Here is a 27,937-nt window from a genome sequence, read left to right on the forward strand (position 1 = left end):
AAAACCCTATATGATGAATGGAGATAGAGTGGGAAAAATGGCACGGCGGAGCCGGTTTCATCACGGAACGGCACGTGTTACTTGTTACTGTTCCGTGCCTTGACTCGCGTGTCAGGTGCCGTGATCATTCGCGTGTCATGACCATCCCTTGATATTTTGGTCACGGCACACGAAAGATCCAATCACGGTACGACATGACACGTAATCACACGAGTCACGTGTAATTAGAACCGTTAGGTCTTAATCAAATGGTGAATCTTGAATAAACTAACTTAAATTATGAAAAAATAGTTAAACATGAGAACATGACTAGTTACGTTTGGACATGACACGCGAGTTACAGCGTGACTCACATGCCATGACCAACCCTTGACATTTTGATCACTACACGGCACGGCACGGATCACTGTTCACTTGATCACGGCACAACACGAGACCAAATTCACGGCATGTTAGTCACGGCACGTCACGTTTTTTCCACACTAAATGGAGAGATCCTAATTTACAAATCACTATTGGTGGATATAAATGGTGAATTTCAACTAAAATTATTAATGAGTTTATACGCGATAGATAGAATATTGTAGAAATAATAAAATAAAATGAAGATCAATTTGTCTGATGGAGGGTAATTTTGGATTGTTGGGTCTTGTAAAATTTGTTAATAAATTACCATAGACACCCTCGTCACGCGAACCTTAGAATCTAGAATGAAACCAATCAATGCTGCACGCAAGGAATGTAGAGCACATGTGACAATGAAAATATACAAATTGGAGAATTATTGACATATCTTCTTTTTTTGGTAGTTTGAATTATAAAAAAGAAAGTAGGTGTCCGATATTTGAATTAGAAAATTTTATGAACTGGAAAGTTCGTAAACTGCATATAGATTTGGGATTCAGATAAGCTGAAATTTCATATGCGTGAACAGTATCTTTGAAATTTTTAAAATTTTGAATCCAACCGTTGAACTATTTCGAGATGCGTGCATAAAAAATCAGCTATTCCGAAATACATACACAAAAAAAGTTAGACAGTTAGATTCAAAATTCCAAAAATTTCAAAAGTACTGTTCACATATATAGAATTTCAGCTAATTTGAATACTCTGATCCAACCTCAGTTTGCATTCAATATATGTAAGTTTAGATATCTCCACATTTCTCTCTCACCTCATTTATTATCTCTCTTTTCTCGGTCAAATCCTGCACCTCCCTCCTTTTCCCCTCTCAAAGCAGCCCTCTCAAAATCTCATATTTTGTGGTTTGTCGGTGGTGATGACGATATGACGAAGACAGTCCCTAGCTACTTAATATTAATTAATATGGTGTGCCGTTTGAAATTATATTAGTAGGTAACTAATATAAATTTGATCAAATTATTTGGTTTATATTTTTAATTGTGATTGAAGAAAATTTATCATACTGGAGAAACTAATTAGTAGTGCATAAATTGTTGCGGGATAAATATTAGTAGGATTAAGATTAAGACTCATACAATAAAAAAAATAACATTTCTTAAAAAAAAAATAAGGAAAATGATATATGTGTTAACAAGTGTGTGTATGAATTGCTTTAAAAAGCTGTTCTAAAACTAGCTTTTCATTGCAATGTATGGTGCATGATTAAAATGTGCAGTGACAGTACCAGTGTTTTCTCCTGGCACAATTTTTTTTTCCCAAAATATATTTCTTTTGTCCTGTATTTCTAAAAAAAAAATTATAAAAATATATGTGTTTAAAATAATTATACCGTTATGTGTTATTCTGAAAATTTTGCTTTATCATATTTTACTTTCTGACTTTTTAAAAATGTGTACTTCAAAGTTTGAAGCTTGAAGCTAAAGACTAATTAAAGACACGTAGACATAATTTTTAGGTTCGGAGTTGTACTAAAAGGAATAAATGTAATTATTCTCATTTGAACAGGAATAAGGTGGTTAGAATTGAGGAGGATTTGCCACTGGTGGTAGGAAACGTGGCAAGTGGTTAGGGACAAGAGAGTATGTTAGATTTTGACTTAGTCATTCCTCAAAGATTTTTTTGTGAAATGATTAATTGATCTAGGATTTTTTTAGTGGATGATAACTAAAAGAAAATTACAAAATAAAAGTTTTGATACTAACTTAATTTAGCTATTTTTAATCTTTGTCTCTATATTTTTTCTTTTAGGAGATATTTGTTTCTATCTAATAAAAGGTGTGTGAAAACTATTGAGTTGGGAGGTTTTATAAATAAATATTAATCTAGTAGTGATTTAGAATAATATCCTAACGAATTTTCATGATAATTACCCTCAATTGAAAAAAAAAAAGATTTTAAAATAGTCAGACTAACTAAGAAATAGCTTTTAATTTAGTGGTAAAAATAATATCTTCTATGTACAAAGGTATTAAGTTTGAAAACCGAATAAAATATTAAACTAATTAGACAGCTTGACTTTCAATTTACTCAAAAAAAAAAAAATTTGTTGAACTAGCCATTAAAGCATAGAACAGTCTGTCTCGGTCTTAGAGTTTTTTTTTTTTTTTTGAAAAAAAAAATGTAGAGATCTCCTCCTTAGAGTTAATCAAGTGTGGCCTTAGAGTTAATCGGACTAGTTATTAGAACCGTCTAATTCCTGTAAAAATTCACACGAACTTGATATGTATAAATATTAAAAATAGTATGTATAAATTTTGCAGTGAATAAAACAGCTCCAACCGAACATCATATTAATTTTGATTTGATATTCATCGGACGTGGCCTCCTTTTATTCAACAGTAGTCTCATGTTTGATTGTGGTCTAAAGCTAAGGAGGTCTAAATTGGTTATTTCAACTTAGGCCGGTCTAAATTATTCATGTTTGATCGGAGGTCTAAAGTTAAATCATAGCTTAACGTATTCCTTATTTGGTTAGAGTCAGTGGAGGAATAAAATTTTGAAAACCTAAATTGGTTAAATATTTATAATAAGATACTAATTATATAATATTATGAGGAGGGTTCAAATGCACCCAAATTTTTGTGCACCCAAATGCACCCTATCCTTTTTCTTCATTTTCAAAGTCTGAATAGTCAATCCGAACCGTTAGATGCGATCTATATATTAAGATGTGCTTGGAGACCAAATTTTATATTTTTTGGAATTTGTTTACTATTTATTAAGCCACTTTGAAAAATCGCTGATCCAATGGTTCAGAAAATGTAAAATCAGCGATTTTCAAAGTGGCTTAATAAATAGTAAAAAAATTCCAAAAATTATAAAATTTAGTCTCCAAGCACATCTTAATATATAGATTGCATCTAACGGTTCTGATTGACTATTCGGACTTTGAAAATGGAGAAAAAAGATTTGAAAGATAGGGTGCATTTGGGTGCACAAAAATTTGGGTGCATTTGAACCCTCCTCATTATTATATATAAATAATAATTGTAATATATTATATATTATTATAAAATTTATTTAATATATTAATAATATAAAATATTAATTATATATTAATAATATAAAATATTAATTATATACTAATAATAATTATTAATAATAAAATACTAATTATATAATTATAAATTAATAATAATTATTAATAAAAAGATACTAATTATATAATCATAATAAAATAATTATTTAATTATTAATAATATTAAAATATTAATTATATAATTATATAATAATTATTATTATTAATAATAAGATACTAATTATATAATATTAATATATTAATAACGCCGAAATTTTTATAAATGTCCAAAAAAATAATGATATTAAGGAATCTACCCTATCCGGTCACCCAATAACCGGAATAAGCCCTTCTTTCCGGTCACCCAATTTCCGGATTTATTACTTTGGTCCGGTTAATGATTAACCGGAAAGAATTTGAAATTCACAAGGTCCGGTTGATGGTTTACCGATTTTGTAGATTTTTCTTTTTTTCTTTTTTTTTTAAACATAATTTTTTTATTTTTTTATTTGTTGTATTAAAATATAAAAAATGTTGAATATATTTTTTTAAAAATAGATGGAATACAGTATAATTTGATTTATTAGAAAGACTGCAACAAATAACCCGGATCAATATTTTTCAGGCCGGATTTTTCGTGGCTGTAAGAAAAATTAATATATTTCTTTGTGTTATTGAAAAAAAATAAAAATGCCTATATTCTAAGTTATTGATCTCGGTTCAAAATTGATTTCTAGGTAATCCAGAAAATATTGTGATCCTTCTAATACATTTAATTTATAAAAAGTTGTATCTATTTTGAGAATTTTATTTGAATAACAATCATTAAATAACTAAAAGTTTTTATTTATTTTTCAAAAATAGATACAACCTTTTATAAATTAAATGCACTAGAAGCATGACAATATTTTTTGGATTTACCTAGAAGTGACTTTTGAACCGGGATCAATAACTCACAATCCAAGCATTTTTATTTTTTTCCAATATCACATAAAAAAATATATTAATTTTTCTTAGAGCCGCGAAAAATCCGGCCTAAAAAATATTGATCCGGGTTATTTGTTGCAGTCTTTCTAATAAATCAAATTATATTGTATTCCATCTATTTTCAAAAAAATATATTCAACATTTCTAATATTTTAATACAACAAATAAAAAAATAAAAAAAATTTGTTGATTAATATGAACTATGGTCTATGGCATATTCTAAAACAATTTATAGCCCCAAATTTATTTTTAAAATTATTTCTTTATTATTTAAGATTTACGGTACCTAGCATTTTGAATATTCAAACTTCATTTTAATTAATTTGTGAGTTGAGCGACGTAAATGTAAATAGAGAAGGGATCTACTTACATCGTTTTTTTATGATATCAGATTACATCCTACATTTTTTAAGTTCAAACAGTTCATCCAAACCGTTTAACATGATGGATATATTAAAATGTGTCTGCAGATCGAATTTTACATTTTTTTTTCAATTTTTTACTATTTATTAAGGTAGTTACAAAAATTCAATGGTCTCAAAACAACGATTTTGTAAAATACTTAATAAAGAGTAAAACAATTCAAACAAGATGTATGATCTGCAAGCATATTTTAATATATCCATCATATTGAACGGTTTGTATTGACTGTTTGAATTTTAAATTTTTTGAAAATATAGAATGTAATCCGGTGTCATCAAAAAATTACCGATGTTAGTGGATTTCTTCTCATGTAAATATCAAACATTTGATAATTATAATTTGATCAATGAATCTATTTAATCCCATCCCAATGGTAGAGTTACTTGAATACTTGAATGCTGTGTCTTAAAATCTTTAATTATTTTCTAGTTTAACATGTGATAAAATCTAGGCTCTCTCGTGCATCTAGATGCTAGTTGCTAAATTCTTTTCTTGTGATTGATCGTCTTAAATGTTAACACAAGCAATGTTGCTTAAGTTCGACAAATTAAAGATGCAACTAGCTAGGTAAGGACCTAAGGTTCACAAAGAATAATTTGTGCTCCATTTCCACTGCAAATTAATAATTAAGTAGGATATCTAGGAACATCTTGATCCATTAATTTAATTAATTATTCAGATACACAAGTTTGATTCATACCACATGACAACTCAAAAAATCTATTGCACAATAATTAAGTGGGTTCATCTAGTTATTTTCATTGCATTATCAATATCTATCACGCAGAAAATTTTGCCATGTTACTATCACATATGAAAGATCGATATGGCAATGCCTAAAGCATATTTAATTTGTTGACATATATGTTACTATGTAACATGTCCAAATTAACTTAAGATGCAATAATGTACGCATACTTGGTAGCTTGAAAATGGCTCACATTTTAAAGAGATCAGACTTAATGGCGTTAAATAAATAAAAATATTTATATTTATAATCTATCACTAATAAGTTTAATTGGCCTAATATTCCTCACGAAGCCAAATATTCTAATTACTTAAGAAGATACAAAAGCTTCATATTGTAGTAATTTTCAAAACGACTTCTCACTCGATCTCATTGATCTTAAAAACTATTGCACAAATATTCCAAGCATCTATTCAAGCTTTCAATAATTATGTTATTAAAAAGTTTTATTCAACGGCACAAAGAGATAATTTTGCTTAACCCATAATTATCACATGGTCATGAATGAAAATATTTGACAATCCAATTGTTTCCTCACATGTGATCAGGACCGAGTTAGAATTTCAAGTTATAGAGATCGGATGTAAATGTGATCAAAACATATATAATATTATTTCTCCAAATGAGATTAATTTTACACCACTCATAATATTTTATTCTGAACTATATATAAAATAAGAAACAAATATAAAAGTTTTAGAAAAAATGAGTCAATTCACCCTATTATTTTCAAATGGCTCTATCAATGCATGTGATACTAAAGCCATCATTTTAAGTTAGATTACCATATTAAATTAAATTCAAAAAGTCATGTTATATCATGAAATAATCGGTGGATCGAGTAAATATTTATTCCATACTAAAATTTTAAATGAGAAATAAAACATAGTAAGTTAGATTATCTCCACAGACAGATTAAGTTACTTAACATTCGTAGAGTTCATTGTCGTAGATAGAGATTTATTTTTTAATATTCTACTTCTCCAAATGAGTTAATTAACTCCACAACTAATATGTCAAATAAAATGCAAAACATGAAGAATGAAATTAAATGAGTAATTTAATCTTTCTTAAATTTAAATTTAAGTAACAGCCAAACGTGACAAAAATTAAAATAATTTGGTACTCAAATGCAAGTCCACACGGTTATGATACAACTGTTAGAAAATAAGAACTACAAACAGATATATTATTTTTTATCGAACAATAATAAAACATGCTCTTATTTTTTGAGAAGATCAGAAGAATAATAAAATAAGCTAACGTGCATTGCCAGCATCACATTTCATCAAAGCTGTCTATTATTGTCTAGATATATCGAGACTCGTGAACTGATCAGAGTTTGTTCAGTTGTTCTTCACGCTCCAAACCCTAGAGTTCGACCCCTACTCTAATCATACAGAATTCATTAGATCCAATCAGTCATTAGCTAGGTATTTAATTCATATTTAATTGTTCAAATTGGATGCAGTAGAATAGTTGTTAGGTGCTCCTTTATGTTTAATTTTAAATATAAGGAATTGCGCACAATTTTAACTGTTGAATTTAATAAGATGAATGAAGTTTTATTTTAATTCCTAGTTCAAATGAAAATTGGAAATTAGAGGGGATATAAATTTCAAGAACGCGCAATATTAAAATTTCTGATGCTGAAAATTGATTTATCAGCAAACAATTCACGTGCTTCTAGAACTATTGATAAGAACATACGGCTCCAAGATTTTGCTTCCGGTGGAGGTAAAAGGGAAAGGAAAGACATTCTTTCTTTGTTTTTTTGTTTTTTTAGATTAAAGAGTCGCGATGTATCTTAATATATTTTTAATGTATCGTGCAGAGAGACAGAACTTACGCTACTGTGCTCAGGTTCAAGAAAAAAAAGCAATGAGTTGAGATGAGTTATACAGAGAACAAAAGTTGTTACTTTCTAAATATTTTTTGTTTGCCAAAAAGTAGTAATTCAGGTAAATAGGTAATTAATTATGCAGTAACAAATCAAGTGCCTGTAACTAACAAACGATCTAGATTTTTTTTAGAAACTGGCACACATGATACATCAACTGAGTAATTTTTTAAGAAGAGTATGATGTAATTTGAATATAATTCTCCACACATCTCATCTAATCCGATCTGCTGTCAATATTTTCAATCCTTCTTAATACATAATAAACAACCGGTGCAGCTCATAACGCCCGAAAGTCAAGTATTGATCAAATACATAAATAAATAATAAAAATTGTTCAACGACACAAATATTGATCAAATACAAAATTTGGATTCAAAACAGAGAACTAAAATTGAAATTTAAGAGGCACCAATACAATATGCAAGTCCTTCGAGGTTACCTGCACTTAACATGCTTTAACTGTCTATAAAGTACTTTTTGACTGCTCTTTTCAGTTAAAATAGGAAAATAAATTACAGCAAAAGCGTAAAATTCTCCGTACTTTTGTTATTGTCAGTTATCAGAGCGTGTCAATTTTCAGATTTCTGACACAGTCAAAACTTTGTCCTCTTTATCCAATAACATACTCTTACAAGGACATAAATACAAAAATCTATGCAAGGAGTGGAGAACCATGAAAGGGGGATTCATAAGGAACAAGCCAAAAACTGTAGTCTTTGACTGGTAGAAAAATCGGAGCTATGGACCCACATGTCAGTGGAATCACATTGTGTGATGTGTTGTAGGTGTCACACAGAATCTGAAACATGAATGAAATGATGGCATGCACTAGGCAGTGGGAAAGAAACTGCCTTTTTTCTGGCGTACACTCCGGGAAATGAACCAAGCATAAAGCTCTTTTTTTTTGTGTGTTTTCCCTCTGTAACGCCGTTACTACTTACTACCGACTGTTATGAAAAGTCAACTCTGCCCCTCCCAACACCGTAGCGACCACAGAGGGAATACATGAATAGACCTGGTTCAATCGTTCAAATAATATATTTACTGTGCTAATTTCTTCTATAAAAAACATGTAAAGCTACCGTAGACGGGTCCAAATCGAGACAAGTCTTTGTGGTATTCTACGTGAACCACGAGCTTTCAAAAAATAGATCGAGCGGAGCAGATAAACTAATAGTAGAGGCTGCTCCTACTCTCTCCCTTCTCTGATTCCTCTTTTTCTCTTTGTGTCTTCTTCTATCAAGTCGCCTTGACCTCGCCCAGGGAAAGAGGGAGAGAGATTTAAAGCGTCTGATGTTGTTCTTGATCCAATCGAATTAGGGGGGTCTCAGAGTAGCTCGGAGTTTCGATTTTTTATTGTTTTGCGCCTTGATTTGAGGGTGGATTTAAGGTAATATCTCAAATACCAATACTTTTTGATTATGTAACAGTTTCCCTGAGGAAAGGTCCTTTTTCTTTACATATTTCTTAGAGTATGAGTGTGGAAATAATTTTTCATGTATAATTTTTTCAGATCTCCCAATTTATACGTTTTTGTTCTCTGTTTTAACAAAAAACTTTTGCTTTTTTAGGGTAAAAAGTGAGGAAGTTTGTGTATATTTAGGATTGTCTACATTTGGATTTCTAAAAATGTACTAGGGACAAATCTTTCTCTTGGTGTCTCCTTTTCTTTGTTCTCATCCTTGGTTCTCTAGCGTATCCAAGTTATAATCCCTCCCCTCAAGAAAGTTAAGCAAGGTTCAAGCCAAATTTATTAGGTTTCTGTTACAATCTCATCATCTCCCTCTTTTTTTGGTACAACTTACAATTCTGTGTAGCAGTTTCCACTTTTCTTCTACTTTTGTTCTTTTTCATTTGTTTTCAATTACTCTTTAATTTATGTATCTGGTGCATTTATACAATTATTACCTTTATCAGCTGTACCTAACTGTTCTAAGTTTCTTAATTAAAAATATCACCACCCACGAAATTGTTGTGCTATTTAAATAATTATGGCTGGATTTGACATTTTCATCGATGGGGGTTGGGAAGTTGAGTTGGCAATTTCGTTTGTTGATTTTTTAAAGAAAAAAAAAATTCTTTGGATGGTTTCAGTCATTGACTTTGTGTAGTTTGTTGAAAGGATTCCATCCATAGATATAAATACCTTGACTTGACAAAATACCCATTCTCATCTCATATGTAACCAAGTTAACAACTGTTAGCAATTTTTTTACTTCATTCTTTATAATAATTTTCTCTGTACTTGGTTTTCAGGTACATTTCATTTGGAACAAGCATGTAAATGTGACTGCATCTGAACTTTGAAAGAAGGTTTTGTGGCTTTAATTATCTCATCTTTCATGTAGAATTTATTTTGGTCTGTGAAAACTTGTTGATTCGAGATTAGTATGGTATAGTAAATATTTGACAATTGTGCCTTGATCCATGTTTCTTTCATATATACCGTCTAGTACCTTCAATAGATCAAAAGCTGACATTTCATTTCTTGCATATGATACAGGTTAAATAAATATATGGTGGATGCAGAAATAAATGTCATTTAGAAAGATAACAAGAGATGTTAGGGATGGGGTGGGTTCCATCTCTCGGCGGAGTTTTGAGGCTGCCCTTGCCGGGTTATCAGGTATAACAGGTAATAGCCGGGTCAAATCAGGGAGCTCAGTGCACCAGGTGCAGGAACCCGGACCAGTGGTTCAGGATAGCAAGTGGGCCCATCTCCCTCCTGAGCTTTTACGGGATGTGATAAGACGGTTGGAGGCAAGTGAGGATGTGTGGCCAGGAAGAAAGAATGTGGTGGCTTGTGCTGCTGTTTGCCGTTCTTGGAGGGAGATGTGTCAAGAGATTGTTATCACCCCTGAGTTCTCTGGCAAGTTGACTTTTCCTGTCTCTCTCAAGCAGGTATGGCACTTTGGATTTTTTTTTTTTTTTTTTATCTAAAGAGGTGGTTTTATGTGCATAGATGCACCTGTAATATCATCTGGAGATAACTTATTATATAACTGTTGAAATAATTCAAAGAAAATAAAACAGTATATCAAGTCTTCAATGTATACAAAATTTAACACTCTGGCATTAAATTGTCTAAAGACACCTCGCCGTTAAATGGTGATTAAACAATGATTAAACCGATTATACCTTAAAATGACACCCCATTGTTATATGCTGTGAAATGTTTTAACCAATATTCTTATCATTAATATTTTTTCAGCCTGGTCCTCGTGATGGGATGATGCAATGCTTTATAAAGAGGGATAAGTCAAAGCTAACTTATCATCTCTATTTAGGCCTTACCAATGGTATGTTCTTTGCTTGATTTTCTCATTACTCATTAATTATTCTTTACATCTAGTTTGATTTATTTGTTACACTTTTCAGCTGTGCTAGTTGAAAATGGGAAATTCCTCCTATCCGCGAAAAGAAATCGCAAGGCTACTTGCACTGAATATATTGTTTCCATGGATGCTGATCATATTTCAAGATCAAGCAGCACTTATATTGGCAAAATTAGGTACTTGATTGAATTTGACCCTAAATAAATAATCTAGTTTATGACCTTCGTTTCATCATTACTATGTTTCCAAGTATTTTATTTCTGGCATTGTTTACCAGAGGTTTTCTCATTTGTTATCCTTTTCATTTGTCTCAACTGTTCCAAATCATTTTCATTTCACTTCTATATTTATGAAATTGAAATTCTGTGCTATGATGAATTGGCAGGTCAAATTTTCTTGGTACAAAGTTCATAGTATACGATACACAACCCCCATACTACATGGACCCTGCCACAGCCAACCCAGGTCGTTCCAGCCGCCGTTTCACATCTAAAAGAGTTTCCCCAAAAGTGCCATCTGGCAGCTACAGCATTGCCCAAGTGAGTTATGAGCTCAACGTACTTGGCACACGGGGCCCACGTCGGATGCACTGCATCATGAACTCCATCCCGGCTGCATCGCTAGACCCACACGGGTCAGTACCGGGTCAACCTGACCGGCTTATTTCACGTAATACATTTGATGAATCTTTTCGTAGCACCACATCCACAGCTATTTCCAAGTCCATCATGGACCCATCAGAATTTAATAGCAGCCGATACCTAGATGACAACATCTACTTTGCCAAGGAAAGACCTCTTGTTTTAAAAAACAAGCCGCCTAGGTGGCATGAGCAGCTGCAATGCTGGTGTTTGAATTTTCGCGGTAGAGTTACAATTGCATCAGTCAAGAACTTTCAGCTAATAGCTGCGACCCAGGCGTCAGGTGGTGGGCCTAGTAATAGTGGGGCAAGTGGGCCCCAGGTTCAAGTCCAAGCTCAAGCACAAGCCCAGCCCCAGGTTCAGGCGGGCCAAGCGGCTCCTCAACCGACTGCTGCTCCTGCCAATTCACCGGACCAGGATAAGATTATACTGCAATTTGGCAAAGTCGCCAAGGATATGTTTACTATGGATTATAGGTACCCTTTGTCTGCATTTCAGGCCTTTGCAATTTGCTTGAGTAGCTTTGATACCAAGTTGGCTTGTGAATAGTGGTTGCAACTGTTAATTTATGTCTGAGATTATGATGCTATTTCTACTGGATGATGTTGTGTTCTTCCAGGTTTTTTCGTCTTTTTTTGTTGTTTTATTATTTATGCAGTGATTTCTGTTGTTGGCCATGTTCTTGTTGTTGTCGTTGTTTGTTCTTATTGTGTTTTGGTGTAATTTGGATGAAAATATTTCAGGCTACGAAGCATTTTTATGAGCTTTCTTGTCTGCTCAAAATGAGCTATAGACTTCAGTTTCAAACTTAATTGTACTGTTTGACACTGCAATTTGATTGTGATCATAATTCTTCTATTTGGTAAATCTGCAAATTATATTGAATCCCTCCTTTTGGGTCATCTTGATAACCAAGATGCACTCAAATTATAATAATAAAAATATTACAAGCTTGAATTAAAATAAAAGAGAGATCGCTTGGCAATGATTATTTTAATGATTTTGACAAAGAGTTGTTTTACAAATAAATTACATATAATTTAAGTATATATGAAGGATTATTATTTTTGGATCGAAATTTTAAGTTATTTAATGTATGATGACAATTAATATCATCATTTTTTTTTATAAAAGTAGTACATGAACAAATAGATTATGGTTATAATGTTGTATTATAAATTTACACCTTATTCTAAGTATTGTTAAGATTAACAATGTAAAACATAAAGTAATTCCCATTCAATACAAAAAGTTTCCTGTTAATCTTCTATGTAACCTTAAAATTGAACTAAAATTATATTATATGATAATACGTTGTAATCATTAAAATTGAACCAAATTTTCAGTAGAGAAAATATTTTGTATTATTATAATGTTCTATTTTTGCATTTGTTATTACGGTAAGTAGTATCATCTCTTGTCAGTATAGGAAGTCGTATCATTATGTGCTAGTGTTTACGGTGCAAGTGCACCGAGCAATTGGTAACATGCTACATTTATTATAAATATATTATATATGTGTAATACTTCATTGAGGAGGGTTCAAATGCACTCAAATGCATTCTATCTTTCAAAATTTTTTTTTCTGTTTTCAAAGTCCAAATAGTCAATCTGAACCGTTAGATGCGATCTATATATTAAGATGTGCTTGGAGACCAAATTTTACATTTTTTTCAAATTTTGTTTACTATTTATTAAACCACTTTGAAAATCGCTGATCCAATGGTCCAGAAAATGTAAAATCAGCAATTTTCAAAGTGGCTTAATAAATAGTAAAAAAATTCCAAAAAATGTAAAATTTGGTCTTCAAGCACATCTTAATATATAGATCGCATCTAACGGTTCGGATTGACTATTCGGACTTTGAAAACAGAAAAAAGAATTTAAAAAATAAGGTGCATTTGAACCCTCCTCTACTTCACTTGTATTTGCTCGTATATAATATTTTATTTGCTGCCATAATAATGACGCACCACGCCACCACTGCCCTAATGTATGAAGATATTATGACATGAGATAATAAATTCAAAATGTTGACAAATTTGAAATTTTTGTGAAGTTAAATCCATACGCAGTAGAATTATCTCAGCATAAAGTATATAAATTTTAGAAATAAAATAGTGCAACGACTTATAAGATAGTATAAATAACGTTGGCTTTCGCGAATCAGTTTTTGGTTTAATTATTCAAAAAATATTGTTTTTTATAACATCACATGTTCGTAATTATTTAACGAAGGTTTTATTTAATTAAGCAAATTAACAAGTATCACAGTGTTGGAGTGAGGCTACAGATATACGGTATTATGCACAACGCACACCCGTTTCTATTACAGTTCATACATCTGTTTTCAAAATTTAAACAGTTAATGAACCACTCAACATGATTTCTATGAAAGTATATTGGAGACCAAGTTTTATACTTTTCAGAATCTTTTTATTATTTTTTTAGATAGATAAAAAATTACTTGATCAAAACATTCAAGATCATTCAAAATTAATTATTTTTTATCTATCTAAATTTTTTTTTCCTAAAAAGTACACAATTTAGTCACCAAGTACATTTCAATATGAAAATCATACTGAGTATTTTAATTGGTCAATTGAACTTTGAAATACGAATATGAAGTTATAGTACAAGACTGCATAGTAACATGAGGAGGGTTCAAATGCCTCCATTTTTTGTGCCTCCATCATGCCTCCATTTTTTAAAACTTTAATAACTCAAGATTTAAAACTTAAAAGTCAAAATAAAACCGTTAGATGTGATCTATGTTATTTTCTCTATGTGCTCATAAAAATTTATCACATTTCAATTTTGTTTTTATGTGAATCAATAAGTTCAAAAATCAACGTCTAGAAATCATCCAAATTAGTGCATTTTTTACAAGCTCTTGATGACAATCAAAATAAAATTGAAATGTCATAATTTTTTACATTTGCATAGATAAAATGATGTAGATGATATCCAACGGTTTTATTTTGATTTTTAAGTTTTAAATTTTGAATTATTAAAGTTTTAAAAAAATGGAGGCATTTGAACCCTCCTCTGGTAACATAGCCTCGCAGCACTGATCTCTTTTGTAGTCTTTATTATTATACATGTGTAATAAGGAACAGAATCCGGTGCTTTTGAAATCCCTTTTCTTTCTCTGCTATTCTCTCTATCTCTCTCCTTCTCTCTCCTACGTAATTCTCTTTCTCTTTCTTTTTTTTTTTTCAAAGAGAGATATTTTTTGCTTTTCTTTTCTAGCAAGAAAAGCAGCGGATACATATTAACATCTTTTATTATGAACCAATGATAGTTGTGTCAAATTAAAGCACATCACAAAAAACGACATCGACTTTTTTGCATGTGGTCTTCTGTCTTTGAAATCTATCCAAAAACAAAAAACCCCACTTTATACCAAAAGGCAAAAGAAAAATTATTAAGAAGAGAAAAACATAAAAGAAAACAGTGCGCACATATATATGAGATATAACCATATTTGAAACAAATTCCAATGTATGTTTCGCCTGAAACAATGAGACAAATCAACAGTGCGCTACAAAATTGTCTGAACTGTTGTTGAAAAATGAAAACAGTAAAATCGGAACTCCCTGCAGTTGAAAACAGCAGGAATTCACTTCGTCTCCATTACCTGATAAGGGAATCTTTTACCATTAGTAGATCTGGACCGTTCTTTCTAACTTGACACGAATCTCAAAACCTAATAATACTGCCTCTGCCCTTGTCCGAATCCCAAAACGTAAAGTGAGGATAATCCTCTACAGTACTTGGTTGGATACGAATCCAAACAACCATTAATGGAATTAGGGAAGTTAAAATTGATTTGTGTAATATATTCGTATTTTCATTTTTAAACCTTATTTTTAAGATTTAAATAGTCGTTCTTAACTGCTCAATATAATATATATATATATAATTTTACAGTTTTTAAGATTTTTTATAATTCTTTTGCACATGCATAAATTTCTACTTTCTGGCATAATCTTTAGATCATATGATCAGGTGACAAATTAAAAAATAAAAAATAAAAAAATTGATCTCCAAGTATATTTTTATAAAGAAATTATGTTAAATAATTCAGATTAATTATTTTATTTTTAAAAAAAAAAAATATAAATTCACAACACAGACCTAAATAGTAAATACGCATTGCATTAAAGTACCGTAGCTTCAGTCAATAAAAAAATCGGACTTGATATTTTTGAAGATATTTTATGGATGGGATTGCTTCGATAAGAATTGTCTCCTTGTTTTAAAGTCAATGTTATCAATTAAATTGTTGCTTGAAAAAGAGGACTCTTGTCCCTTCAAGTCTTTCACCCTTTCATACTGTTTCCATGAATTTATGGATCCAAACATTTTTTTTTTTTTTTGAGAAAATTGATCCAAACATTTTGATAAGTTCGGATTGGATTTCCTGAGTGGGGGTAAAAAGAGAAGCTTATTAGAGAATAAAGCAAAAGATAAACAAACAGGGGCCCATTCCATTTAGCACTTGTACAGTAGAGATTTTTAACAAATTCTCTTCAGTATTATATTATTAATATAATATGTAACACTGATGAATTGTCGTGAGATTCGTTCTGTGCACTGTAGTGGCAAAATTATATCGTATCTTTTTTTTTTAAATACGGACATGGATCGGATATTAAATACCGATACAAATATTCACTTTTTATAACAGTGAATAATATAATTTTTTTTTCATAATATATGTTAAATTATATAGTATATATCTACTATTTAGATACAATAAATCAAATTTAAAACTATATATGTATCCTTATCTGGAAAGATATTCGGATATCAGATATCCATATCAAATTTTCAGACACAGATTCCGATACGGTCGAATAATATCCGATCCGTTTGCACACTGTTTAGACGAGACTACATAATATGTAACGAGCTATTTTTACCGATTCTTTCAAGCTACCGTTTCATAGGAAAATAATAAACGAAGTCGTCATGAATTAAAACAAAAAAAAAAAAAATCAGTTTTATGAGGGACGTAGATAATATTTGCTTTCCAAATTTGGCATTTTTTTTTTGCAATTTCTTTAGTTCAATTTGGAGCGCAAACATTATCTGCTTTTCTGATAAAAATAAAAATCAAAATAAAATCAAAATCCATGGCATCGGCTATTTTTAAAACTGTCATACATACGTCTGTCTATCTAACTTTTATGATTATCTATTTGATACATTTAAGAATAATGTTTAAACTAACAAAAAAAATAAAATTATAATTGTATTCTTCATTTTTTAATATTACGTATGTCAAATTTGTATTAAATTGTAAGTGATTGTAGACTATCGAGGTTTAGTGATTTTCAACTGATGAATTGTTCAAATTTTACATGCACATCCTAACTATAATGAATAATACACTATTTTAAAATTTAAATATATTTTTCAACACGTTAATAGATAAAATAAAATAAAAATTATATATATGTTATAACTATTCTTTATTTTAATGTCATCCGGTGCATTGTCAGGTCTGCATTTCGATAGGATGTATTTAAAAAGTTGCCCGTTATAAAACTCATAATATAATTTAATGCCTCCATTTTTTTTTTGCCTCCACCATGCCTCTATTTTTAAAGCGTTAATAACTCAAAATTTAAATCATAAACGTCAAAATAAAACCGTTAAATGTGATCTATTTATTTTCTCTATGTGCTCATAAAAAATTATCATATTTCGGTTTTGTTTATATGTGAATCAATAAGTTGAAAAATCAACGTCTATAAATTATTCGCATCAGTACGTTTTTACAAGCTACTGATGACAACCAAAACAAAGTTGAAATGTCATAATTTTTTACACGTGTATAGATAAAATGATGTAGATTATATCCAACGGTTTTATTTTAACATTTAAGTTTTAAAAAATCAGTTATTAAAGTTTTTAAAAATAGAAGCACAAAAAATAGAGACATTTGAACTCTCCTCATATAGCATATAATATTTTCTCAAGAAAACATTATTTATGTAAAAAGAATGTAGGTTCAAATTTTACTAAACAATTTATGGTCGGTGTTAGGAAAATGAAAGGGAAGAATCCTTTTCAATGATAATATCAATGAATCAATGGAGATATCATTAAGAAATTGTGTCCCAACCTAATCCATTACAACAATATGTCACAACTCACACGGAGGGGTATCACTTTGATGTAACTCAAAACCTCCCTATGTTGCCTAAATGGTGTGGTCCAATCCAAGCATTCATCAAATGATCAAAGAGAGAATAAAAAATACGAATAAAAATTGAGCTGTACCGCACGAAAGCAGTGGGCCCATGTGGGGGCTAAAATGCATTTTTTATATTTAGAACTTTAGTTAATGGGGCAGCTTGTGTGGAATCATCTTCTGTCTGTCTCGTCTCGTCTCTACAAAAGCTGTGACACCTCCGTGGCTCCGTCCCTGTCACTTTCGGATTGTAATATTTTACTTATTATATGATAGTCGTTTTCTTCCAGCAGTTTCACAGTTGGTGCAGTCGAACTATCTCCAGTTCAGACTCCACAGTTGTGCACATTTGGTGATGCTCCGCTGTCAAAATAAATTAATAATATATGAGGCGGCTAAAATGCCTTTATATTTTGTGTGATTGTGGCTGGTTCATCTTCATCCCAGTCACTTTCAAAGTGGAATCATCTCCATAGTGAATCATGAAAAAATATTTGTAATATTAGAACGAATTTATTGAAAAGTTTATTCTAACGCACACTCCGCCTACCGGCAAAATATAATGAAATTATTCTAAAATATTAATTGGTCGATGGAGTATTTTTTAATATCCAACATAATAATTTAGAAATAAATTTTATTGCAGTCTGTGAATGAAATAGACAAAAATATTAAATGTTTAATGTTAATTGGTCTTGCATCCAACTGCAATTGAATTTATAAATAATATTTGCATTTACATAAGAGAGTTAACGGCTATTGTATGCGTTGTTTAATTGTGGTTGTAATATTATTACGAGGAAAAAAAATTACTTGAGAATTTGACAAATTTCAAAAATAAAGTTTGAATATATAACTCCATAAAGCAGTATAGGCATTATATTATTCACGCATCATATCTATAAAAAAATAGATTTTATGTTTATTTCACCATACAATAAGCTATTTAAAATTTCAACAGTCTAAAATTAATAATTCTCGATACATCGTTGAATTATACTTAAATTACAATAAATTATATTGTTTATATATTCAATGACATGCCGATAAATTTACTTTTTACTTTTAAATATTATTTGAATTTTTTAAAAATCTATTGTATGATTTGTCAAATGAGTGAGGCTGCGAGGCTATGGTATTGCGCATTGTGCAAATTAGTTCGTATTATAGATATTTGCATTTTTAATGTTTAAACAGTTGATCTGAACCGTTCAATGTGATCTCTATGTGAAAATGTACTTACATATTAATTTTTACAAAAAAATGTTTTACTATATTTTAGACAGATAAAAAATTATTATTTTTGAATATCTATAATTTTTATATTGGATGGTTTACTATCTATCTAAAAAATAGTAAAAAAATAAATAAAGGAAACAAATCTGACCTACAGGTACATTTTTTAATATAAAATTCTTAAATAATTCAAATGAATTGTTTAAACTTTCAAGAAAATTATTGATTTATAGTACAGACCATAGTGACAACTTAATAGTTCGGGAAAGGTTCGGCAGAGTCAAAAATTCGTGATTCGGGTATAATTCGGGTATAATTCGGAAATAATTCGTTTTTGTAAACACCAATTCGGATATAAGTCGGAAATAATTTATTTTTGTACACACCAAATAATATATTAAAATACTAAAGTTATAAAAAAAAATGAGATTGTTTTATTCATTTTAATTTTTTTATTACTGTAAAAATAGAAATTTTTACATAGACATGTTTATTTAATTCTACTCTATAAGTCCTATCAATTTTATAGCTTTTTTTTTTGAGAAAAAATAAGGATCTAGTCCTTATTTGTTTTATTGATCATAAAAAGGTTTCAACATGAAACCAATTACAAAAACTTAATGTTATTCAACCTAGTTGAATGAAAAAAACAAAATGAAAAAAGCAGAAAAACACATCAGAAAAAAGCAAAATAGAAAACTGTAAAAAAGCAGGGTTGATAATGTAAAAATTCTAAATCTCTTCTTGTTAGTGAAGAGATCCACTGTTTTTGAAGTTCCGCCTTCTGTTTTTGTATGTATTGCTGCATCTTTCGTTCTGAAAATACGAGTGTCATACCTTGCTGCGCATCTTCTTCATGTAAGTTCCATCTCCAGTTTGTATTCGGCATCTCCATTATTGGTACCGGTTCTTGTACCAGTAACTAATTCTTTACCTTGATTGTCCATTGGCATACTAGTATTCAAAATTTCCACTGTTTTCGGTCACCCACACCTGATCCCTTATCAGTAATCGATGCTTTGCTGTTATTGTTACTGATATCAGTAAACGCTCCATCAAAGAAAATTTGACACTTTCATGGCTTCATGCTAAGCGGGTAGTACAAAGAAAAAGACAAATGCACTTGGCACTTTGGCAACCACTAATTGGTTTTGATCACAATTAAATATCTTAATCTTATACTCTTATCTCAAATAGAAAGAGTCAAAGGAAAAGGGACTTACAAATAAATGCGCGAATCAAAGAAAAAGGAAAAGAAAAAGCGAGAATCAAATCAATCTTAGACTTACTCGATTTCTTCTGGCTGTCGTAGTCTAGGATTTTGAGGGGAAGAGAAATGACGGAGGGAAAGAAGCGAAGTCAGAAAAAAAAATGAATTAGGATGATAAACGACGGAGCGACGAATTTTTTCGAACAAAACGCGATTAATTCGTAAAATTCGTAGAATTCGCGAACGGAGTGTTTAATTCGCGAATCACCTTATTAAACGCGGATTGATTCGCTGAACTCTCAAAAACAATTAATTCGCGAATTAAACCCGTACCGTGTTACTATGGTACAGACCCAATATGCGCTATGTACAGTACCACAGCCTCAATTTTGACAAAATATCTATAATCAAGTGATCCTTTCTCTCCTATTATTTTGTAGAAAGTTAATGTTACGATTTTTGCCTGAGTCAATTACAAATGAATAATTAGAATGCGTGAGGAAAAATATTATGAAGTAAAATATCACTAAATTAATAAATTCGAGTTAAAATTTAGTTTGCTCCAACAATGTAAAATTCAAAATTTGAATAACATATTTATATTGCTAGATATGTTATGTTGTGTATTCGGTATATCTTACAAGCATTGAAATTCACCTGATTATATGATAATATCTAGTTTGTGAAAATAAAGTGAACCATAATTTTAAACTTGTACATTTTACATAAATTCTTCTTTTATACGCACAATAAAAATTCACAACGAACAAGGAAATATTTTAAAATTAGTAGATTCGAATCGTTCTTTTAACTCTGCGAAATCTCAAAACACAAATAATATTGCCTCCTGCGCTCTCTCCAAATAGGCACGGGATTAATTTAATTTGGATCGTAAAGTTATGGGTCCCACCATCCAACACTCGAAAGGGTACTTGTCCCGCACAATAAGAGACAATCATTGTTGGTTTGCACTAATGACCTTATATACGTAAAATATTGCTATATAGTATATACTCGTTGAAAGTTAAAATGTTCAACTTGATTGTGCAATATTTTGTACTCATTGTTGCTCCTAAAATTGTGCACTATTTTGTCAATTTATCTAGGAAAAATTGTGAAAATGCCACTCCAAAATCTTCAAAATGTCAAAATGCCATCACAAACTTCAAGCTCGTTAAAATGTCACTCCAAACTTCATTAATTTGTAATTTTGCCACTCCAAATAATTAAAGACTAAAATGCCCTCCTCTTCTATTTAGAATTAGTTGATAAATTATGGATATAGAATTCTAATGCTAGACCAGTGGTTGCTCCAGTGAACTTAAAAGCAATCCATATATTGTATATAAATGTGGACCCGAGATAAACAATTGCTAGAAGAACAAATGTGAAGCCAAGAAATCGTTTTCTACTGGACGGCTTTGATGGGTCAAAAACCAAAGAATCAATGGTCTGTCTGAGAGAAAAATGAATTACAGGAAACACAAGCACCAAATGGAGAACATAGCCGATTCTCACTATAAAGTTCAAAAATCGGGCTGTAATTTATGCCTAAATATGTATCGAAATTAGTGAGCACATCTGACTCAGTATCATCCCCAAATAACAGATAGCCTGATACAGCTGTAGAAGCATATACCAACACGCATAGCCTTTTGCAATAAACTGAAAACCTTACCAGTAACTCAATACTGATTTCAGATAATATTCCCATTATTACAATAGAGATTAAGCCAACCCCTACTCCAAGAACCTTCATTGTAGCTGGAAGCGCCATGATACCAGCACCAATAATTGATGTGGCGATGTTGAATACCACACCTGTTGAAATCGCCATTAATAAGGGGGTATTCATCAGATTCGTGTGTAAAGTCTTCATGAAAGAGAGATAATTTTGCGGCTTTTTCTTTATCAGGAGGATTTGAATTAGCGTTTTGGAGCTCTATTGAGGAGTAATTGTTTCGCATTTTTTGCTATTTCTCATCGGGAACTAGATGACATGTCGCTTTACAGCCTTTCGCCATGGCAGGAGAAGAAGGAGGAAGGGCATTTTAGTCATTAATTATTTGGAGTGGCAAAATTATAAATTAATGAAATTTAGAGTGACATTTTTACAATTTTAAAGTTTGAGATGACATTTTGACATTTTGAAAGTTTTGGAGTGACATTTTCACAATTTTCCCATTTATCTATTATTACTCATGGAATTTTTAAGAAATCACTATCACACGCGTAAGAGTTGCCATTGCAACTTGCCGTTTTTTTAGTTACCACCCCAATAATTTAGAATTAAATGAATACTACCCGAATAATCAGATTTCATATTCCACCACATTCCACCATGGATCTGCGGATGGATCGCTAACCCGTTCGCGAAATGGATCTGCGGACTGACCCGTTCGCACTATGGATATGCGCGCTGACCCGTTCGCAGATCCTTGGTGCGAACGGATCAGGTCGGGAACGGGTCAGGTCGAGAACGGATCAGTCCGCAAATTCATTACGCGACCACGTGTGCAGATCCATGATGCGAACGGGTCATCGGGAGCGGGTCAGTCTGCAAATCCATTACGCGAACGGGTGACGATCCGTCCGCAAATTCATAGTGCGAACGTGGCGGAATCTTAAATTTAGTAGTAATTCGGGTGGTATTTATTTAATTCTAATTTATTGGAGTGGTACCTAAAAAAACGGTGCAACTTGCCAGAAGCCAAGAAGGCATTACTTGGACATATCAGATTTCTCGGTGAAATTATTCAGATCAATTGATATTATTGCGTGAGCTTGTGAGGATTTTCTGTTTACCGGCCAAATGTACTTTCATAATCGAAGTCTTCAAAATAATTTAATTGGCGAGCAACTGACAAGTCTTGGAAAAATATACAAAAAATAATACGTTGCGAATCGAATTCAAACGGTAAAATCAAACCGTGTAAATAGATATTTTTCATTAGTTGTGTATTTACATGTAAAATTTAAAAAAATTTAAAATTTTTTTAGTATCAAGTCAAGTGGTTAAATGTGGGAGTTTTAAAGTTAATTTTAATGCATTTATTTTTTAATATTTTTGACTGCTTGACTTGATACTAAAATAATTCAAAAAAATAAAAAACTTACAGGTAAATACATCACTTATAAAATAAATCGGTCTGAACAGTTTAGATAAGTCATTTGAAGTCTATCCAATAAGTTTTGGAGTCAGTATTATATGACACCAATATCATACTATCCGGACTCATTAAAATATTCGTGTACTTATAGTAGAACTATTTAACCTACTAATTACAGAGTATCAAGTAATAATTTTATATAACATGGTTAAATGGGTATGGGGGGTAATCTTTTTTTTTTCAACCGAACTCAAACGTGCATCTTTCATATCATTCACACATAAAAAAAAAAAAGAAAAAAGGATCTTACAGTGAATAGATATAATCATTTTTACATAGTGAATATTTAAACTGAGACTCCATTTTAATTAAAAAGCGAGATCAAAACCATCTATCATTTTTTTTTTTTCTGAAGGTTCCATCTATCCTATTTGCCTGGACCTAAAATTCTTTTTATTTTTTCAAAAGCTTTGGCACTGATATATTTCTTCTCTTCTATGCATTTACAAATTACCAGTGGAGGCCTGATTTACCGGAAGCAGCCCATGTCAGATAAACCATAAAAAATTTTGTTGGGTTTTAGTTCTTGTTCTTTGTTAATGGACCAAAGAAGGGTCATCCATTGGAAATGGCACTGTTGATATTTATACGGAAGGAGGAGGTCATTTATGATTTCGGACCTACTCTGTACAGGCAGAATTTTTTATTTTTAGAAAATAATATGATGAATAGATCGGGTGCCGTAATTTATTGATTTATAGTAAAATTCGAAAAAACAATTCGGGGATCGAATATTGAATCTGAATTTTTTTTCTGGATCCAATAGGGATCACAGAATTGAGAATACCCACAACTACGCAGAATTATGAGTCCCTATTGATACTAAATAAATTTTTTGAATCCAATATTTGAGCCGAAATGATAAAAGTGGGAAAGATAGGGTGAGAGAGGAAGGGGATGGAAGGAGAGGGAATCAGATCCGCTACTATTCTCTTTCTGTGAACAGTAACTTTGTTTTTCCGAATCTAATCGTTTAATTTTTTTTTTTGGAACGAATCTCAAAGTGACATTTTTTAGAACTTTTCTGTTCAAGTATCTCGAAATAATTTAATGACTGAATTTAAAAAAACATGGATAGCAGAAACACTGTTCATGCACGAGAATAACAGCAGATGCCTATCTGAGGGAGAGAGGGAGACTTTGAATGTGAGGTAGTTTGAAATATATAGGACTGTATTATGTCTCTGTATTCAGAGGCAGAGACAAAAATTTAATGAATGAGAATCACACTCATATTAAAAAAAAATTTCAGTAAAATTCATATATGTTATAATGCGGGAATTGATTCATATGTAATTAAACAATGAATTAACTAATAAATAAGAGAAATTTTTAACAATCATTTTAATCTCCTTCTTAGTTTTCTCTTTCAATAAGAACACAAAATCTAGAATACTAAAATCAAAACATCACAGACTAATAGGCCAATAAAAAAGAAAGGAAGAGCAAATGAGAAAAACTAATTCGGATTCAATGTGGTCAAATTCATGCAACAATTATGGTGCAGTTTGTTGTCAATCCGAATCATTCTACGACATTGAAAAACGAAAGACTCATTCTATTCTATTTTATTATTCAACAATAATTTCTATATATAAAAAATTCTACTGTACAGGAGCTGTGAAGACACTATCCACCAACTGGTGACTAATCACATCCGTCTTCTTCACTCGGCAGTTTCTTGCTGTGCAATAAAATTAGCCCCATTCTAGAATCCTACCTAATCGATTACCAACTTTTCTTCAATCGTATCAACAATTTGTTTTGTTCTGCTCTGTTATCTACGTGTTTTGGATCAATTGAAGAAAATGTTGCTTAGATCATCTAGTGTGTGTGCGAATAAATTGTCTTGTTCTAGCTCTTAGGCTTTCGGCCGGAAGCTTTGTCTAGATTTGCTTTCTTTTCCTCTGCTGTTCTTTCATTGAAAAACTAAAGGAATAAAGTCCCTGTCTGGTCTTAAGTTCGATTTGTACCTATCCAAACTTTACATCTGATTTTTGTTTTGTTGTTGGTATGATCCCAACGACTTAATGCAATTTCTTTCAGAAATTTTACGAAATAGGTCTCTCGTTTTGATATTTTTCACAAACAGTACATGCATTTGAGGGAACTATTTCAGGCCCCTTTCTGTAAAATATGATTTGAATCACTGTATGCACCTATATGGGGCCCCAACGCAGTGACTTGGTACACATGCTTTCAAGAGAAAGAGAGAGCACCAACTCGATCCAGTCCTTGCTGAATTTAACCATTATTGCACAATTGACACCTTCTAGTAGCATCCTCTCCTAGGATAGTAGGTCCTACATGAAGGGATTAGATGAAAAGCACACCTGACCTTGTTAGGTTTCCTATCTAACAGTCTGATTTTGATCCAATGGCACCTATTTGGATACTTTTTTTTTTATCTTCTCTAAAGGAGGCCCTTGGATTGGATTTGTCCTTGAAAAGCTTGGCAAACAAGAATAGGAAGCTGACAATACAGATTTATCAAGGTACGAGATCCGAGGGCTCTTTTGTAATTTTTAAGGCCATGCTTGTCAGAACTGAAAACCTTTGTTTGATCAAGAAGTTCCCTTCCAGACATAGGTATTGATACATTGGTTGTGTCAGAATTAAATTATGTTATATATTGTTTTATGTTGTTCAATATTTGTGCATGGTGTTTTGATAACGAAGTATTAATGAAATATCTTAAAAATTGGGGTAATAAGTGGGTCGGCCTTAACAAAACTTAAGAGATGGACTTTCAGGTTTCGGTACAAGTGCAGTATTGTGTACCAGTCTTATCTGTTTCTGGTACCAACCAGCTGATACAGAAACACCAGCTATACAAAAATGATGTAACAGCAGTGTAATGCCCGATATGGCACTCGCTACCTCTAGATATATGCTTTGACGTATGCATGTGCATCAATGCTTAATTTTATAAGCCAATGCAGTGTGTATTTACCATCAATTAAAAATTCGGGACATAATTATGAGATCTGTGGGCATTTGTTTTTTTTTTTTTTTCTTTTGTTCCACAGAGATTAGTCTGTTTGTGGAAAATTATTCTTCGGCTTTCTAAACTAGATTTATCTAACAATTGGGTAAATCAAATTATAGAAAGTATTAAGCTACTTATTCTAATTAGCATATGTTTGTGCAATATATTGACTGTACGAGGCTTCTTTGCATATATTATTTTCTTGTACTGGCTCGATGATGCCAGTATTGTTATCATAAGATGGCACTTGGCTTATAACACAAGTACTGATTCATGAAAGGTCCTTGTCCTCTCCAGTGTAGTAACTTTATTTCTTTTTCTTTTTCTTTTTCTTTTCATTTGTTGCATCAATGCTTGCTAAAAATCATGTCATTTGCCATCGATGGAACATATAACAAATCAGATATTACAAAATCTGAGAGCCAATTATTTATAATTTCATTCCACCTGACTAAGTTTCTGTGCAAAGTTGCTAGTGTTTTTTCTCTCAAAAATCAAAGATTTTTTATTTTATTTGAAGTTTGTTTCTTTTTCATATTTCTCTATTTGGATGGTCGTTGTTATAAAATAAGGCATGTGCCGTCTATGAATGTGCTTCTGACAGATATAATGCCACATTTCATTTTGTAACAAGACTATTTATGTTTTGCAAATTATTTTTTGCTGTTGTACAAGGGTCCAATGTTTGATAAAATTGTTACTATGTTACCAGTTAGTATCCTCAGGAGACTAATTCTCAAGCTGTAAAGACTGATGCACTAATGATCAGATTAGTCATTGAATGGTTAAAGATAAAATAATTCAAAAGTTGAGTTAGTTAAAATTATGAGCACTAAATAATATAGCTTATAAAAACTTAAATACAAAGAACTAAACTATATATATAGCTAAAAGATATGGTCAGAAACAATTCCCAAAGGATCTAGATAGTAATATCAACCACATCTCATATTCCCATTGATCTGTTTGATTTTTTCTTTTTTACTTGTTCCTCTCTTCTAGATTTTTGGTTGGATTATCCTGATTCGTGCATAAAGTATTTCATTTTTTTATTTTTTATTTGAATTTATCCAAGAAATTTTGCCTTGAGAAAATTTCCTTGTTGGGTCTCAAATTTGATACGTACCCAATTTAAACTCGGATCGTGATATTTTTTGCTGATTGCAATTGATTGTGCATGCACTTAAAAAGGTTTCTTGAGGTGTCTTCCAATTTCGTTTATCTGAGATTTTTTTTAGAAATGATTCTTTCTTTTTTAAACCTTTTTTTTTTCGTCGGTTTCTTTATATTCATATTGAAAAGGAGCTGTTGGCTTCTAATTAAGAACCTCCGTCAAATCAATAAATACCTCAAAGCCTACACCAAAATCTCCAGCAAGTGTTGGCAACAACCTTCACCTCAGTGTCTTTTCCCTCTTCACCTGCTTAACCCAAGCTCAAGGAATAAATCCTAATAGATATACCTATGATATCTTGATATAATTCTTATTGGGCCTGTTCGGCAAGGTAGGAATTATCAAGAGAATAGAAGAGAATAGAGGAATTGTGGAATTGGAAATTGATCTCTCTTCTTCTCTATTCCGATTATGTTCCGTAGCTTCAACAATTAGAATAGTGAAAGAGAATATTCATTAAAATATAAGAATGAT

The 27,937-nt window shown here is 31.3% G+C and overlaps 2 protein-coding genes and 1 pseudogene across 3 annotated transcripts in view; 2 read left to right on the forward strand and 1 right to left on the reverse strand.

Moving 5' to 3' along the window:
- The first annotated feature begins 8,754 nt into the window (after window positions 1–8,754).
- Window positions 8,755–12,312, forward strand: LOC144575950 (tubby-like F-box protein 8). 2 transcript variants are annotated; one of them, XM_078326215.1, is made up of 6 exons: window positions 8,755–8,893; window positions 9,760–9,816; window positions 10,007–10,404; window positions 10,715–10,802; window positions 10,882–11,014; window positions 11,224–12,312. In XM_078326215.1, the coding sequence occupies exons 3-6, from the start codon at window positions 10,039–10,041 to the stop codon at window positions 12,026–12,028; spliced, it is 1,392 nt and encodes a 463-aa protein (XP_078182341.1). In that variant the 5' UTR covers window positions 8,755–8,893; window positions 9,760–9,816; window positions 10,007–10,038; the 3' UTR covers window positions 12,029–12,312. The 2 variants fall into 2 exon arrangements, with proteins under 2 accessions (XP_078182341.1, XP_078182342.1); XM_078326216.1 differs by lacking the exon at window positions 8,755–8,893 and adding an exon at window positions 9,058–9,260.
- The window catches only part of LOC144575951 (delta-aminolevulinic acid dehydratase, chloroplastic-like), a 77,971-nt gene continuing 58,856 nt past the window's right edge, over window positions 8,823–27,937 (forward strand). The window contains exon 1 of the mRNA XM_078326218.1: window positions 8,823–8,893. The gene's annotated coding sequence lies outside the window, so the exon portion shown is untranslated. The remainder of the gene's footprint in view (window positions 8,894–27,937) is intronic.
- Window positions 21,382–22,105, reverse strand: LOC144575271 (amino acid transporter AVT6E pseudogene; annotated as a pseudogene).

The sequence above is a fragment of the Carex rostrata genome, chromosome 24 (assembly GCF_964058835.1).
Source record: "Carex rostrata chromosome 24, lpCarRost1.2, whole genome shotgun sequence".
Classification (NCBI taxonomy): Eukaryota; Viridiplantae; Streptophyta; class Magnoliopsida; order Poales; family Cyperaceae; genus Carex; species Carex rostrata.

Excerpts from the sequence above, each read along its gene's own strand:
- LOC144575950 (XM_078326215.1), top strand. The coding sequence starts at position 10,039 with ATGTCATTTAGAAAGATAACAAGAGATGTTAGGGATGGGGTGGGTTCC. Across the intron at positions 10,405-10,714 it reads TTCCTGTCTCTCTCAAGCAG|CCTGGTCCTCGTGATGGGAT; the intron begins GTATGGCACTTT and ends ATATTTTTTCAG. Across the intron at positions 11,015-11,223 it reads ACTTATATTGGCAAAATTAG|GTCAAATTTTCTTGGTACAA; the intron begins GTACTTGATTGA and ends ATGAATTGGCAG.